A 16,383-nucleotide genomic window follows, 5' to 3' on the forward strand; every position below is an offset into this window, starting at 1 on the left:
TTTGACCGGGTTTGTAAGTGCTACGCAATACACTGATATCTATCCAGTTCCCAAAAGGCCAGCTGTATCTGATTCTGCCCTTGCACTCAGTCCCACAGAACCCTCAAATTATCCTTAAGGGCTGCCATTTTCTTACAGGCCCACTCACTGACAGGAAGCCTGTGTGTTTCCATACACATGCTCTGTGTCAGTGGGTACCAAGCAGGTCTAGAAGCCTTTAATGATGGTGTATATCATTGTGGGACCCTGTAGACCTCACCATACGGATGCTTCACACTAGCCACTGATGATATAGACGATGAGGAGAGTTCAAGAGAGGTAGGTATATAGTGTGGTACTGGCTGAGTGGTGCACTCTGTGAAAACAAGAAGTGGGCTTGATGGTCTGACTGAGCACATGTGTAATTAAACGTGTGTTGGGAGGTACAGCCCAGGCAGATGGGGCATGAACAGTATTTCACCAAAGAGCAGAAGAAAAAGCAAAGTCATATTTCTCAGCCTGGAAGGGCAGTGCATCAAATGGACATTTATGCACCACATCAGGTGCCTACTTCCAAAAGGCTTGTTTGAACCGTGAGAACATATAAGAATTTCTTGTTTTATTGTGCTGTGTTGCCAAGCTATAAGCTTTTTCTATTGTGGCAGCAGACTTCTTCACATATGGTCTTGGTCATGGTATTCTGCCTACTTGCCAATACCCTGAAAACCTCAGAGCGAAACGGGCAATGTACCACAACATCTACCCTTATGTCACAAATGTGACACAAGCTACAGCCCAAAGCACAGGGTCTCCTTCTTGGCTGTCACAAGGACATTCTAGACAGAGATCATGTGAGCTGAAAGTCCACAACTGGACAAAGCAGATTACACAAGTGCTAGATCTAAGTCAAGGACCGCTCCTCTGACTGGCGGGCACAGTCCAGCCAGTAGCCCACGCATCTAAAGGGTATGTGGTAACCCCTGGTACTCCTTTCATATTTGTATGTTAGTTGGGGCATGCATGTGAATATATCTACTGGGGAGAGGCTAATTGAGTGCTGTACGGGTGACAGAACTGTACCATCCCTACCATGCCAGACATTTTATTTTATTTGTTCTTCTAAGCAACCCTCTCTTTTGAAGTTTGGCGACGTTTTGTGGGTCTGTTGGCTCTGAAGGACTCAAATATCAAAGGTGTTGCTCCCAGTGCTTAATTTGTGCTTGTTGTTTCCGGAGTGGCACACAGGCACTTATTTTTGAAGGCCGACACTTATTTTTCTGCCTCAAGCATTTACCAAGAGCAAAAGACACATATGGGAAAGACGGAGGAAGAGAAAAACGAAAAAGCATCACAAAGGGAGAAATCAGAAAGCTGCAAGATTGAGCTGAGGGGGCAGAGAGTGGCTGTAAATGAATAGAAGAGACCAGAGATGGCCTCAGGATTACGCTGCCTCAGTATTCCATGTTTGCACATTTAATTGCAGAAGCTGCATGTTTAAAAGGAGGGCTTTGGGCACTGGCACGTTTTTATTTACAAATTAAGTGCTGTGCTCCTCAGTAACACCCTTGGTGGTCATAAACTGCAAAAGCCCTCCATTGGACTGTCCATCATGTAGGTGGAGTGAATAGTTGACCTAAACTTGGTGCAGGCCTTGGCCAGTGGCAGCCTTTACAGATGTTTGTGGTACAATAGCTGCCCCAAAGTTTGATGACTAATGGCCTCTCGATCTAAATTTAGTGCAGTGGACAGAGACAGATAGGAGCCAGCCCTTTTCCGTTACCATTTTTTTGGTATGATGGAAATGATTGCAATGTGATGCCCATTGGTTTTGCAGTAATGATCAGCTACATCAGAACACGTGTGCACAAGAGATATTTTGTCAGATCAAGAACGACTGGAGTGGGCTATAGTGAGCACTTGATGCTGACGGCCTCCATGTGGGTACCATTGCAGTCTGCTCACTTCAGAGTGAAGGATTATTCCTCTTAACTGTGGATCCAATACCCGTCAGCACCTACGGCAGTGGTCTCCAAACTTTTTAATGCTGAGACGCCGCGGTTGAAAAATAAAAATTATTGGGCATCCCCTCAGAATTTTTCACAATTATTTTATAAAGATGACAATGTTTAAATATGTCTAGAACTATTTAAACATTGCAGTTAGGTACTGTTACCTTTTTAAAAGTGCAATAGCATGCTTAAAACAAAGCCCTGTTCTCTGTATGATGCTTCTTTTGGCCAGAGCCTGGTCCCCCCCCTGGGATCAGTGAGCCCCTCCTAGGGTGGCACACCCCCCAGTTTGAAGACCTCTGATCTACGGTGACCAGTTTGCATGATATTACCTTTTTAATGGACCAAGACAGCCTAACCCTGAACTGGAAGACAACCTAGCCTTTCTGGACCCCGCAATACTTTCCATTTCACTTGTAGAGGTGTTGTGTATCGCCAAGAAAACTTATGATCAAACCTGCTTGCGCCTATGAAGGGATGTGAGAGGCAACGTGTGGAGTCAGGCTGTGTCACAAAAGGAGGACAAATCATTGTCGCCAAAATGATAAATCAAGCCATTTATTATTCGTGCTGCATTTCAAAACCGGGATTTTTTCACACACCCCGCAAAGTGGTGAAAGGGCATGCTTATGTTGTTCACCACAAACGTTATTGGGTCAAAAGATCACTTCCAGTTTATGCCGTTTGATACACAGTGTGGCCTTGGACAAATCAGTATCTCACCTTTTCTAGACCGCTAAGATTGGGGTTGTCACTAGTCCTTAAAGAAATACATTAATGTCTTTAAATAGAAACAGAGCACATATCCATGAATGGGCAAAGCAGGTGTGAGACCGCCTGGCAAAACACACTAAACAGAGTCATTAGTAAAAACCAGCGTAAGTCCAGCTGACACTGCACAGTATCCATTCAGGGAAACTCCGAGGGCGACCATTTGGCGACCATTTGGCGGTGCACACAGTGCACTGTTCATTCAACCTAGTGTTAGACCACATGAAGCCAACACATTGCACTTGTAAATCTAGCGGACAAGTCTTTGACTGGAGTTCATCAAGCAGGGCTCGGATTGCAATATACATACAGGGCTATGATTTAAGTTAACCATTCAGGGCTCTGTTTGTAATATACATACAGGGTTGTGATTTAAGATAACCAGCCGGGGCTCTTATTGTAAGATACATACAGGGTTATGATTTAAGATAACCAGCCAGGGCTCTTATTATAAGATACATTCAGGGTTATGATTTAAGTTACCAGTCAGGGCTCTGTTTGTAATATACATACAGGGTTATGATTTAAGTTAACCAGTCAGGGCTCTGATTGTAAGTTACATACAGGGTTGTGATTTAAGTTAACCAGTCAGAGCTCTGATTGTAAGATACATACAGGGTTATGATTTTTATGATTTAAGTTAACCAGTCAGGGCTCTGATTGTAAGAAACATACAGGGTTATGATTTAAGTTAACCAGTCAGGGCTCTGTTTGTAATATACATACAGGGTTGTGATTTAAGATAACCAGCCGGGGCTCTTATTGTAAGATACATACAGGGTTATGATTTAAGATAACCAGCCAGGGCTCTTATTACCAGATACATTCAGGGTTATGATTTAAGTTACCAGTCAGGGCTCTGTTTGTAATATACAGACAGGGCTATGATTTAACTTAACCAGCCGGGGCCCTGATTGTAATATACATACAGGGTTATGATTTAAGTTAACCAGTCAGGGTTCTGATTGTAAGTTACATACAGGGTTGTGATTTAAGTTAACCAGTCAGGGCTCTGATTGTAAGATACATACAGGGTTATGATTTTTATGATTTAAGTTAACCAGTTAGGGCTCTGATTGTAAGATATATACAGGGTTATGATTTAAGTTAACCAGTCAGGGCTCTGTTTGTAACATACAGACAGGGCAATAATTGAAGTTCACCAAGCAGAGCTTTGGTTGTGATATACAGACAGGGCTATGAGTGAAGTTCATTAGGCAGGGCTCTGAGTCTAAAATCCAAGCAGGGCTCTGACTGGAGTTCACCACGCAGGGCTCTGATTGTAAAATACATACATACATGGCTATGATTATGACTGAAGTTCACGAGGCAGGGCTCTCGTTGTACTATTCAGACAGGGCTCTGATTGTAGCACGGCTCTGATTGTAACGTACAGATAGGTCTATGACTGAAGATCAACAACAGGGCTCTGACTGTCATATACAAACTGGGTTGTAACTGAAGTTCACTGAGCCGATATGAGTGCAATATACAGACAGGGCTATGAAGTACACCAGAGAGGGCTGCGATTGCAATGCATAGGGAGTGGATGATGGTAGAAGTATAGCGAGGCAGGCTGAGCTGTGGTCTAACTACCAGACAGGGGTAGACAGGCTACAACTGAAGTGAACAGGTAAGGCTAAGACCACAATAAACAGACAGGACTGTGACTGAGGTCAGAGGACTTTGATTGGAATTGACATAGGCAGGCCTATGACTGACATTTATCAAACAAGTATATGACCAGAGTATACAGACAGGGCTAGGATATGTGTGATAAACTACCCTCTATTGGTATAACCATAGCGTAAGTAACTGAAGGGTTCTGTGACCATACAAAGTAACAAGGCCAAAAGGTTGAGTTTCTTTATAAAGTAATTGAATTCCAAGGCGACTCGCAATATCATTTTAACATATGGTAGAAAGTATTTTATTGCTTATAATACAAAGTCCCACTATCACCCTTTCTGCAAACTGCTTAAATCATTGGTATCTTGCCATTTCATATGAAAGAGACAGGGTAGTTGCAGACATGAAGGATACAAATATACCTTAATAATGTGGAATTAAACATACCAATATCAGTCAGTGATTTATTTTAAAAACGTATTAGAATTAGTTTAGTGTAAGTCCAGATTAAAAAATATGTAGCTTATAATGAATACTGATATGTAGAGAGATTCTTTGCTAGACATAGGGGGTTATTCTAACTTTGGAGGAGGTGTTAATCCGTCCCAAAAGTGACGGAAAAGTGACGGATTTACCACCAGCCGTATTACGAGTCCATTATATCCTATGGAACTCGTAATACGGCTGGTGGTATATCCGTCACTTTACCGTCACTTTTGGGACGGATTAACACTCCTCCAAAGTTAGAATAACCCCCATAGTGTGCAAAAAATAAAAATGTTGCAACAAATCTCTCCTTTCTGAAGAGCACTGCTCGCTTTAAAACATGGATCACAAGAACAAAAAGCCAGTTCTCGTTTATGTCGTTTAAACTACATCTGTAATAATGCTCTGTGACCTGCTTTCACCTTGGCAGCTGGCTCTGGCAGCAGGCATTACGAAGTGACAACTGAACTGCAATAAGTTATTACAGTCGAGCAGCTACATCATTTTCTTATTACATGCGTCTAGAGATGTCACAACTCAAGCGTCTACATATTATAAAAGTGCCCCAGACGAGGCTATGAGTGACGTTTACTAGAAAGGGCTATGAGCACAACCGGAAGCTCGGATATTATTGAAATATGCCTCATCAGAGGGGGCCTTGACTGAAACATGCCAGATAGAGATATGACTGAAATATTAAGAAAGAGATATATCTGAAATGCATTAGGCACGGCTGTGACTGCAATGTATAAATGCCTGGAGAGTTTAACTAGGCAGCAGGGCTCTGATGGAACAATACTTTACAAGGTATGGTGTGAACATGTAAACAGGAATACGATTCTCACCTGCCACGCCAGGGCAGGCCCACTATACAGACGGGGCTATGATTGAAGGGTTGTTAATCAGGGAGGCAAGGATTGAAAGATACCTAGGAGGGCTGTGATTGCAAAGCGCAGAGACAGGGCTATGATTGAACTCTGCCAGGCAGGGCAATCACCACAGCACACAGACAGGCCTGTGACTGCACCTCACCAGACAGCCTGTGACCACGACACACGGACACTTCAATGACTGACCATTACCAGGAAGAGACACGTTTTACCTTTACCGGACAAGGCTATGATCGACCTTTACCAAAACAGTGCTATAACCAAAACACACCGCCAGGGAACTGACTGCACTTTACCAGACAGAGAACCACGAAACACCGAGAGGGCTATGACTGAAGTTCACCAGACAGGCTATAACCACAACACACAGACAGGGCTGCGATTGCACTTTAGCAGACAAGAAAAGGACCACAACACAGAGACAGGGCTGTAATCGAACTTTATTAAATCATGGCTATAACCACAACACGGACAGGCCGTTAGACTGAAGTTTACCAGCCAAGGCTATGATTACAATATACAGTGAGGGAAGTGACTGAACTATACCAGAGAAGGCTGTGACTGACGTTTGTCAGGCAGACTTCTGATGACAATACAAAAAGGCTAAGAGTGAAGTGTCCTGGGCAGGGCTGTGGTTCAATGTACAGAGAAGGGAGGTGACAAATGTATGACAAGGCAAGAAGGGCTACACCTGAAGCATGCCTGACAGCGTATACTTATTATATGGTAGGCTGGATGGCTATGATTGAAGCATCACTAATCCGAGAGTGCAATGACTGAAGTACAGCATCAAGGCCCAGGACTGAGATTTACCAGGCACACTAGAAGGAGCTATGATTGCAGTTCATTTAGAAGGAGCTATAAAATAAACATCACAGCCATGGCTTAGATTGAAATATACCAGACAGAGCAATGACTAAAGATTGCCAGCCAGAGTAGGTTTACAATGTATAGAAAGGTCCGTGACAGAAGTGTGTACCACATTAGACAGGGTGATGCTTGACACATACTAGAAAAGGCTGAAATTGCAATGTAGAGCGAATGGACGATGAAAAAGTTACACCTCATCTGATAGAACTGTCATCAAAACCTATCTGACAGGCCTATGATTGTAATACGTTCAGGCCTATGACTGAGGCAGACCAAGTATATTGGACTGGGCTAATATTGAAAGAGGGCTTCCTGTATGAAGACATGGCTGCGACTGAGATATGTACTCAGAACGGTGGATGAATACACAGACTTTGGTGTGATTGGAGCAAAGAAGCGGGGTCCTGTTTGAATTACCCAAAAGACCTTGGGGGTTATTCTAACTTTGGAGGAGTGTTAATCCGTCCCAAAAGTGACGGTAAAGTGACGGATATACCACCAGCCGTATTACGAGTTCCATAGGATATAATGGACTCGTAATACGGCTGGTGGTAAATCCGTCACTTTTCCGTCACTTTTGGGACGGATTAACACCTCCTCCAAAGTTAGAATAACCCCCCTTATCCCTTAGGCACACAGACAGAGCTGCGGTTGACATATACAGGGAGCGATCTCGCTTAAGTCTGCAGACGAGCTTCTAATTCAAGCCCCTAGAGTCGACCATGATTAAAGAATAGCGCTTCCAGTGGAGTGTACAGGCATGGCCTTAAATGATGTTCCTTGATTTGGCTGTGATTGAAGCACAAAGACAGGGCTTCAGTTGATGTGTATCAGACAGGGTGATGATTGATGTATCAGACAGGGCGTGATTGAAGTACAAGAGACAGGGTGATGATTGGCGTGTACTAGACAGGGTGATGACTGGAGTTTTTCAGACAGGACTATGCTTGAAGTACAGGAGATGGGCCTTTGAGTGATGTATACCACACAGGTGTAGGAATGATGTATGTTAGTCCGGCCTATTACTGAATTATACTGCAAGGTCTTATGACGGCTATACAAAGATAGGGATGTGTCTGAAATATATAGACATGAATAGGACTGAATAAATAGTCTTCGGTATGATTGGCTTATGGCGATGGGCGTGCCCAGATAAGGATCCCCTTAAAGCACACAAGGGGAGCATTCATTGTAATAGGCAGTCAGAGCTGAATGAAGTATGCAGAGAGGGCTCTGAATGAAGTATACGGACGTGGGTCTCATTCAGACACTCACAGTGCGCCACTACAGGAGTAAATCCCTCTGAGTGGAGTATATAGATACGCTTCAAATTAAGTATTTGACTGACTTGGCTGTGAATAGAGCACACTGACCGGTCATTGATCTAAGTATACCGATATGACAATATTTGCTCTATTCTATGGTATCCCAGGTGTCCACAGTAACAGTTTCAGAAAAGGGTATGGTTTGGCCCAAAGGCGCGGGGCCCCAGTATTTGGCTGGGTTAAAGGCAAGGGCTCCCTGCTGCAGCGGCGCCCCGTAGGGGTAGGTGGCAGACCCTGGGCGTGTCACGGGTGTAATACACACAAGAAGAAAGAAACCCACGTCTCGGCAGCAGGCTTGTCACGAGAGATAGGGAGATAAGGTGGAGAATGGAAGAAAGGGAATATACAATGAAGGATGTACACAGCAGCGGGTGGAAAATCCTGCGGAGGGAGGCAAATAGCGATAAAAGACAAAGACTAGATAGGATGGGGGTGAGGGAAGGTGGGTCGGTGAGGCGGGTAGATGAGAGAGGGGCGGAAACGTCCGTGCGTGTTTACAGAGAGGTGAGAAGAGACAGGCGAATGGAAACACGCGAGAGCGATGACTGACATCCAGGGAATGCTGACAGACATGATCTATAGCATGCCAGAGTCATAGAGAGCGAGAGGTGAGCCGGAGAGCGGGTCTATAGACAATGCCCAGCCGCCGGGCCGGCCTCTGGAGCCAGCGCGGGGACCGTGTGCACGAGCGTCGGGGAACGCGAGCGCACCAATCACGTCACACGAAAATAAACAACGGTGAGGAAGCAGACAGGGGAGGGCTGGTGTCCTAGCCTATTGTGCTGCAAATGTACACCCAAATAAAAGTATCAGCCTACCATAAATCCACTCACAACCACCCTCACTCATTATATCAACACGCAACACCTGCACCGAACAAAGCCACTATACGTACCCGCGCACGCCCACACTTCTACTCATCCCAGGGAACGCACACCGGACAACCAACCCCCAAACATCCATTCCTCGCCCACAAAGACATACACAAATGCAACACAGCCGGGGAAGCATCTCACTCTGGCCCATGCACCCTCGCAACCGTAAAGGCACCACTTTCGTCCTGCAACAGACATGAGCTCCCTCTCATACTGCACCCTTAACAACCCGCACTCGCTCACAAGTACATGTCCACAATTAAAAACACATTTACTAAGCCATACTCTGCCTAACACACTCACACACATGGCCCCCCTCGCTAAACTGGCCCGCCAACATCATCTCAGCATCATCTCCTACGCCGACGACACCCAGCTCGTCCTCTCCCTGACCAAAGACCCGCTCACCGCCTGAACAAACCTCCACGAGGGTCTAAAAGCCATCGCCGATTGGATGAACAACAGTCGCCTGAAACTCAACTCCGACAAGACGGAAGTCCTCATCCTCGGGCGCACTCCCTCGGCCTGGAACGACTCATGGTGGCCCTCCGACCCCCGCCCACCCCTGCCAACCACGCAAGAAACCTCGGCTTCATCCTGGACTCCGCCCTCACCATGTCCAAACAGGTCAGCGCCGTCTCCTCCTCCTGTTTCAACACCCTTCGAATGCTCCGCAGAATCTTCAAGTGGATTCCAACAGAAACCAGAAAGACGGTGACCCAGGCCCTCGTCAGCAGCAGACTTGACTACGGCAACGCACTCTACACAGGCATCCCAACCAAAGACATCAAACGACTCCAACGTATCCAAAATGCCTCCGCCCGACTGATTCTCGACATACCCCGCCGATGTCACATCTCCCCTCACCTGAAGGAACTCCACTGGCTCCCGGTAGACAAGAGGATCACCTTCAAACTCCTCACCCACGCTCACAAGGCGCTTCACAACACCGGACCCTCCTACCTCAACACCAGACTTAACTTCTACACTCCAACACGTCAACTCCGATCCGCCAACCTCGCCCTCGCCATCGTACCCCGAATCCAGCGCAAGACCTCCGGCGGCAGATCCTTCTCCTTCCTCGCCGCCAAGACCTGGAACTATCTCCCCACACCTCTACGCCAGACCCAGGACCTCCTCGCATTCAGAAGGCTCCTCAAGACCTGGCTCTTCGACCGCTAAACAGCAGCGCACCACGCCCCCCCCCCTCCCCTCAGCGCCTCGAAACCCTGACGGGTACATAGCGCGCTTTATAAATATTGTGATTGATTGATTGATTGACAAATGCACTTTCAGCTAATAATATACACTCACCTACCAGTAAATATACACTCTTACACAGTCGTATACAATAATTTACCCAAGCACATTCTTCAATACATTAAATACATTCATTATTATGTATCCTCCCACACAAATACACACCTACCCACAAATAAGTAACCGCCCACCAATACACCATAACCAGCTTTTACCAACCTACAAATACATATTCATCTTGTAATACACACCCACTCCCTGCACCCATGTAACCAACCACAAACACCAACCGACCCATAAGAGCACGTGCATATTCATCCACAGATACACGATAATCCATCTCCAAATGCACACGCGCTCACCTTTCACACGGACCTGTCCATTAACACATATGCTTTCCAATACACAACCCACCCAAACCCACGCAAACACCTGCGAGTACACTTGTCATCCAAAGAGACACCATTACTTACAAACTCATATCCAGCCACACATGGTCACCCACCCAGAAAAGCACTCTCCTCTCCCAAATCTAAATACTTCTGAGACCGACCCAGCTGTAATATTTCACTCTCTTTGAGATGCTTTCTACAACCAATTATTGAGCAAAAATTCCCGGGCTCGGCTTTACTCGTGTACAGGGATGCCGACCCTTCCCCGCCACCTTCTCCCACCTGACAGCACCCGTAGGGACGTGCACTTACTGCTTGTGCTCATATTGGATGCGCCTGGAAGCCCTCACATCCACTCAGGGACCGCGGCGTCCCTCAAGCACCGGTCGCGCCTGGTTTCTCTGCTCCGCTGTCAGAACCGACTGTTCCCCGCGATCTCCGTCCAATCCCAGCGCATCCCCGAGAGGTGCACAGCGTTTTTTGCTATATTTCCACTTCAAGGATCAAACCTTAGTCAAAGCGAGTGTTCAAATCAAGAGCGCGTTTGGAAACAGCGCTATTCATCGCAGAGGCTTCTACCCGCTACATGCCACCAACTCAGGACAGAGCGGAAATATCCGAAGAGGTACAGTCCTCAGAAGCACGAGTGCTGGTGACCAGAGAGCGGTGGTGAAAGATGCCTGGTGCCACAGCAACGGCCCACAATGCGCAGCGTCGGCCACCTGCTCCTCCACTGTGGCTGAGAGCGATGTGCACCGGAGGAGCTGAGCAGGATCTGACAGAGCACCGTGCCGCCGGCAGGCCTCGCTGACAGGGGGGCGTGGCCACGGGGGACGGGGTGTGGGCGGACAGGGGGAGTGCACTACGGGAAGAGCTGAGATGATGAGCTACTCAGTGAGCGGCAAGCGCTGCTGCTCCACTCCTCCGTCCAGCTTTCTATGACTGTTATTTTTCTCCTCAGGCACCTTGATTGACTGAGCGCCACCTGCACCCAAAGGACTGTCATTCAGCAGCCCAAGAGTGAGGGGATTTAGCAGAAATATGGAGATGAAGGTGTGAAGCCTTTCGTGAAGGAGAGCGCGATTGGCTTAACTCTGGTGCTGGGAAGCAGAGCAGAGATGACAGTGGCTGCTGCCACCTGCTGGAAGAGTTCAGCATCACGGACCCTTCACTCGTATTGTGTTATTGTCACTTGTGGGCGGAAATATCTGTCTGTATTCCTGTTTGGCTATGTTTCCGAGTTTGTTGGAATCCAGGTTCATTTTATCTCACTAGATAAATACTGATACCCTGGGGTATGTTGTAAGCGTAATTGTATTTATTTAGTTGTCTTTATACAAATGTATGTTTATATGTTATTTTTCAGGTGTGACAAATAACACCTATAACGAGTTTCTGGGCAACGTGCAAACAGATTTTGGTTTTTACTACATCAAGATGGGAATGGTACTGTAAGCATCGTATTTTCCCCCCTGTTAAAATCTAGCAGGTTATTTCTGCTAAAATACTTTCATACAACTGTAATCGCTGTATGTGGTAAATACCACTCAACTCATAATTCTAACTCCTGCGTAAACGAATTTATGTAGGGGTTAAAAAACGTCAACCCACTTGTAATGAGGACTAATGTGTGTATTTGGCATTTTATGTTATGTTGGTTATTTGGATAGTGCTTAGTCGATTCCAAGGTCACCTAAAAAAAAGGTATGCATCTTTAGTTGCCCTGCCTCACTGCTCATAACTTGATATGGCTTCACTGATGCCTTCCCATCACACTTCACCAGTGGCATTATCTGAGTCATCACTGAGTACGTCCAATATGACACAACAAATGACATAGTGGATGACATCACTGATAACTCCACAAGCAAAATAGCGTTTCTAAAATACTTATTTAAGAGACTTGTCAAATATCGAAACGGAGCCTTTTTATATTCAACCATAGTCAGTTACAATTCAAATGCAAAAGTAGTGGTTTAGACAAGAATCATCCCTAACTGCTGCCAAGGGCCCACCCCGCCCCTGATCTGAGCCCTTTCTCGGCTATTTGGTGTAGTTCGTGCTTAGGCCTTCACAACTTTTGGTCCACTTAAGGTACCCACACCAAATCTGTGTCCTTTTTTCCCAACATCCTGGGGATTCTGAAGGTACCCAGCGCTTAAGGATGCCCCTTGAGGGGATTGAGAAATCAGGCAAAATATAGCAACATTTTGAGTTTTTGAGAAAAATTGAGGAAAACGTGCTCTCTACAAAAGTGTCTGTTTTTTAAAACTAAAAACAGCATGGTTTGCTGTGCTAAAAGTCACCATCTTCCCAGCTTTCAGGAACATGCAGAGCTGAATTAAAACACAATTGTTTTAGCGCCGCTTTTTTCATTTTCAAAGAGGTAGCCCATTTTTTCTATTTTATGTGTGTTCAACCTACTTCGAGTTAGTGATAGAAACCAGTTTGAAACTCATGCGTGATCCAGGAAAGCTATATGTTTCTGAAAAGTGGATGTAGTTCCAAACTCAGAAGGAGTCATGTGTAGATTCCTAAAGGTTTTCCCAAAGACACTAAGGGGTAGATTTATGAAAAGTTGCACTGCAGCTAGTGCAGCAACACTTTTCCTGCGCCCCTTAGCGCCCCCTAATGCCACCAGGGTAGAAGCGTATTTAAAATACGTTCAACCATGGCAGTAGTTAGGGTGATTAGCGTCATAATGTTTTACGCTAGTGCTGTGCTTTGCAGGATTAGCATAAAAAATAATCACGCTAATCCTGCAGAGCCCCCAAAGGCTCATTGTAATCTACGGGAGCCTCTTTTTAATGCCTGCACTTAGCAGGCATTAAAAAATACCAATAAAAATCGCACAAAGGAATCTCTTAGATTCCTTTATGCTATTTTTACACCCCCCAGCGCAAGAACACTCCCTCTAGAATACATTATGCCTGACGCAGGTATAAAATGGAGCAAGGGGTGACAAAGTGGCACAAGGCAAGCATTGTGCCACTTTGTAAATATGGCACAGCGTTTTTCCCTCTCCAATGCCTCAATAGCGTAAAAAACATGATGCTAATGTGGCGTTGGAATGGCGCAAGGCCAGCAGAAATCTGGCCCTAAGTGTTGAAATAAAGAAATATTGAAAATGAGTAGGAAAAAAACAGCCATTTGTGACAATGTTTTAATGTGTAACTTTTTGTTACAGAAGCCGATTTACAAAAGCGATGTTCTATCACGTTAGCTAGACCCTTTTGGTTGTTGTGGGTATATATGGTTTGTAGGTTCTTCAAGAACCCAAGGTACCAAGAGCCAACAACTGAGCTGCACCGGACAATGGTTTTTCAGTGTGTACAGAGTATAGACCAAATCATATGGTGAAATATGTAGAGTGAGCATAGGTATCAAGGTAACCTATGTATTTCTTATATGGTCTCAAGATTTGCATCTAGGAGCAGTGGTTATTTGTGCATCTCTGAATTTGTGGGTACTGTTCGAGCATATGATTTAGAAGTTATTTTTCAAAATGCCTTCCTTCTTACACACTAACTTACATTTGGAAGGCACAAAGTCAGTGAAATCGAATTGGCAATAGCAAATATCCTACTATTCCATGCTCTCACTTGTCTTCTGATAAAAATGGTACCTCGTTTGTGTGGGTAAAGCTAGCGCTCACTACAAGAAACAATCCAAAATGCAACATGGATACATCAAATTTTTCCACTCAAAACGGATCAGTTGTTTTGCAAAGTGGATAGCTGTGGATTTTGGGCGGAACTCAGCTGACACCTGGGGAAACCTAGCAAACCTGTACATTTTGGGAAACTAGAAATAGAGGTGAATCCTGGATAAGGGACTTGCATGGAATCCACGAGGATGTTTCACTCACAATGCCTTGCAAACCTCAAACCTTGCCTGAAATCACACATTTTCCTTACATTTCTGTGATGGAAACTTCTGGAATACATAGGAGTACACAACATTTCTCCCACCCAGCATTACCACAACTGTGCTGATAAAAGGACTGCACCACTTGTGTGGCTGGGCCTAGTGCCCGATACAGGGACGGATCAAAGAAAGGTCAATGGGGGCACTTGTGTGTGAACGTCTATTGACCTATGTTTGATCCATTCCTGTCGTTAGCATAACCCAGCCACACAAGTGGCACATCATGTTTATCAGCACAAGTGGGGCAATGCTGGGTGTTAGGAATTTTGTGGATTCCTGCAGATTCCAGAAGTTTTCATCACAGAAAAAGTGAAGTCATTCACCGGACGATACTGTGAGTTATCCAAACTCTCATGGTACATGTAGAAAAACAACACCCAAGAGACCTAAATTACCTCTTTGCTTACCATTGGCATGGGATGCTTTAATCCACAGGGGTGCAGACAGACTGTTGAGGTTTTATGGGTGAAGTTGGGGCCTCATGTTAGACTAAGAATGCCCCACTCCTTTTGTTTGTTAAATATATATATTGCTGCCATACAGTGTGCTTTCTGCTCCAGGGTGCAGATTGGGGGTAATTACCCCATAGACTCTTACCCCATTTACTTAGGATGGGGGAGCATGGTCATGCCCATGCCAGACAGCCCCACCCCATTTTTTCTTAATTTTCTTCTCTTTACCTGGCATCTAGTGAGCTTTCTGCCCCCTCCCCAGGGGGAGCAGATCTGTGGTAATTACCCAAATATGACCTCCGGAGAGGGGAGGTGGGTGCGGAAAGACTGTTGCCCCATTTAGTTTGGATGGGGGTATGGCGACTCCCAAAGTATGGACACCTCCAAAATAGTTAAAAAAATCCCTGGAGTCTAGTAGGATTTCTGCCCCCTGGGGAGTAGATCTGGGGTTATTACCCCCATTTGCTCCCCACGGGGGGCGAAAGACTGTTTTCCCACTTTTTGGCAGTGGGGAATTGGTCATGCCCATGCTGGGCAGGGTCCACCTCTACAATCACATAAAATTAGTAATCCTTCGTGTGTGGTCGGCTTTCTGCACCCGGGAAGGAGGGAGCAGATCAGAGGTTATTGTGCCCATCTGCCTAGAAAAACTTAAATGTAAAAACAGACAAAGGGGAGCACAATCCATTGCCTAAGTGGAAGCTCCCCCTATCCCTAGTGTCTAGTGGATGGATCCCAGCTTGGAGATCGCTCTCCTGTGGCGATCCCTAAGCGAGGATCCTCTGGGCAGAGGTATCATTAGAAAGGGGAGCTTCTTTCCTTTCCAAGGATTCCTCCCCCATTAGAATCAGTACTTGGGGCGCTGGAATATCCCCTCAGACTGATTCACTGAAAGTAAAACAAGCCCATTAGCTCGTTCTACTTTTACTGTAATTACGGCAGTGCACCCTGCTTGGTGATTGTCATTGCAGTGAAAAAAACAAAAACAGAAATCAGACTGCTTAGGAAGGTCTTCCTGGGCAGCCTGATGTGGAAAAAACATAATTACACCCTTGAGGGCAGCCCACCAGAGCGGCCTTTATTTACCTCCCCAGTGTCGGCCAATGGCCAGCACAGACACTGGGGAGGTAATGCGATTGTCGACCATTGGCCAACACCTGCACTAAAAAGTATAAATAATGTGAATTTGGGAGAGGTATGTCTTCGGATCTTTTCAAGGATAGAGTAAGGTGAGGACTGAGTTTTTGTTTATTGGAAGTTGGTTTAGGAGTCTTGACAATAGATAGTAGCATGCTTTGTAAGAATTTCAGTTTTTCGTTTTTTCGAGAAGTAGATGGATTTGTTGCTTGTATTTCTTTCTCTTCCATAAGTGCAGTTTTTTGGGTGTTATACATGCCATTTTGTATGTTCTTCTTGCGTCAGGGATAAGCAGATGAAATTCTATTAGAGTGTGGTGGTGGGGGCGTGTGATTTTGTTCAATTTCATTGCTCTTGTGACTAGTCGAGTAGCTGATTTTC

The 16,383-nt window shown here is 45.5% G+C and overlaps 1 protein-coding gene across 1 annotated transcript in view; it reads right to left on the minus strand.

The window, feature by feature from the left end:
* Positions 1-11,470, minus strand: part of ABLIM3 (actin binding LIM protein family member 3) — a 422,843-nt gene extending 411,373 nt beyond the window's left edge. Inside the window, exon 1 of the mRNA XM_069244632.1 lies at positions 10,799-11,470. Coding sequence (XP_069100733.1) covers positions 10,799-10,811 — 13 coding nt within the window. The 5' untranslated portion in view covers positions 10,812-11,470. The remainder of the gene's footprint in view (positions 1-10,798) is intronic.
* Positions 11,471-16,383: the final 4,913 nt, after the last annotated feature.

This window comes from Pleurodeles waltl, chromosome 7 (genome assembly GCF_031143425.1).
Source record: "Pleurodeles waltl isolate 20211129_DDA chromosome 7, aPleWal1.hap1.20221129, whole genome shotgun sequence".
Classification (NCBI taxonomy): domain Eukaryota; kingdom Metazoa; phylum Chordata; class Amphibia; order Caudata; family Salamandridae; genus Pleurodeles; species Pleurodeles waltl.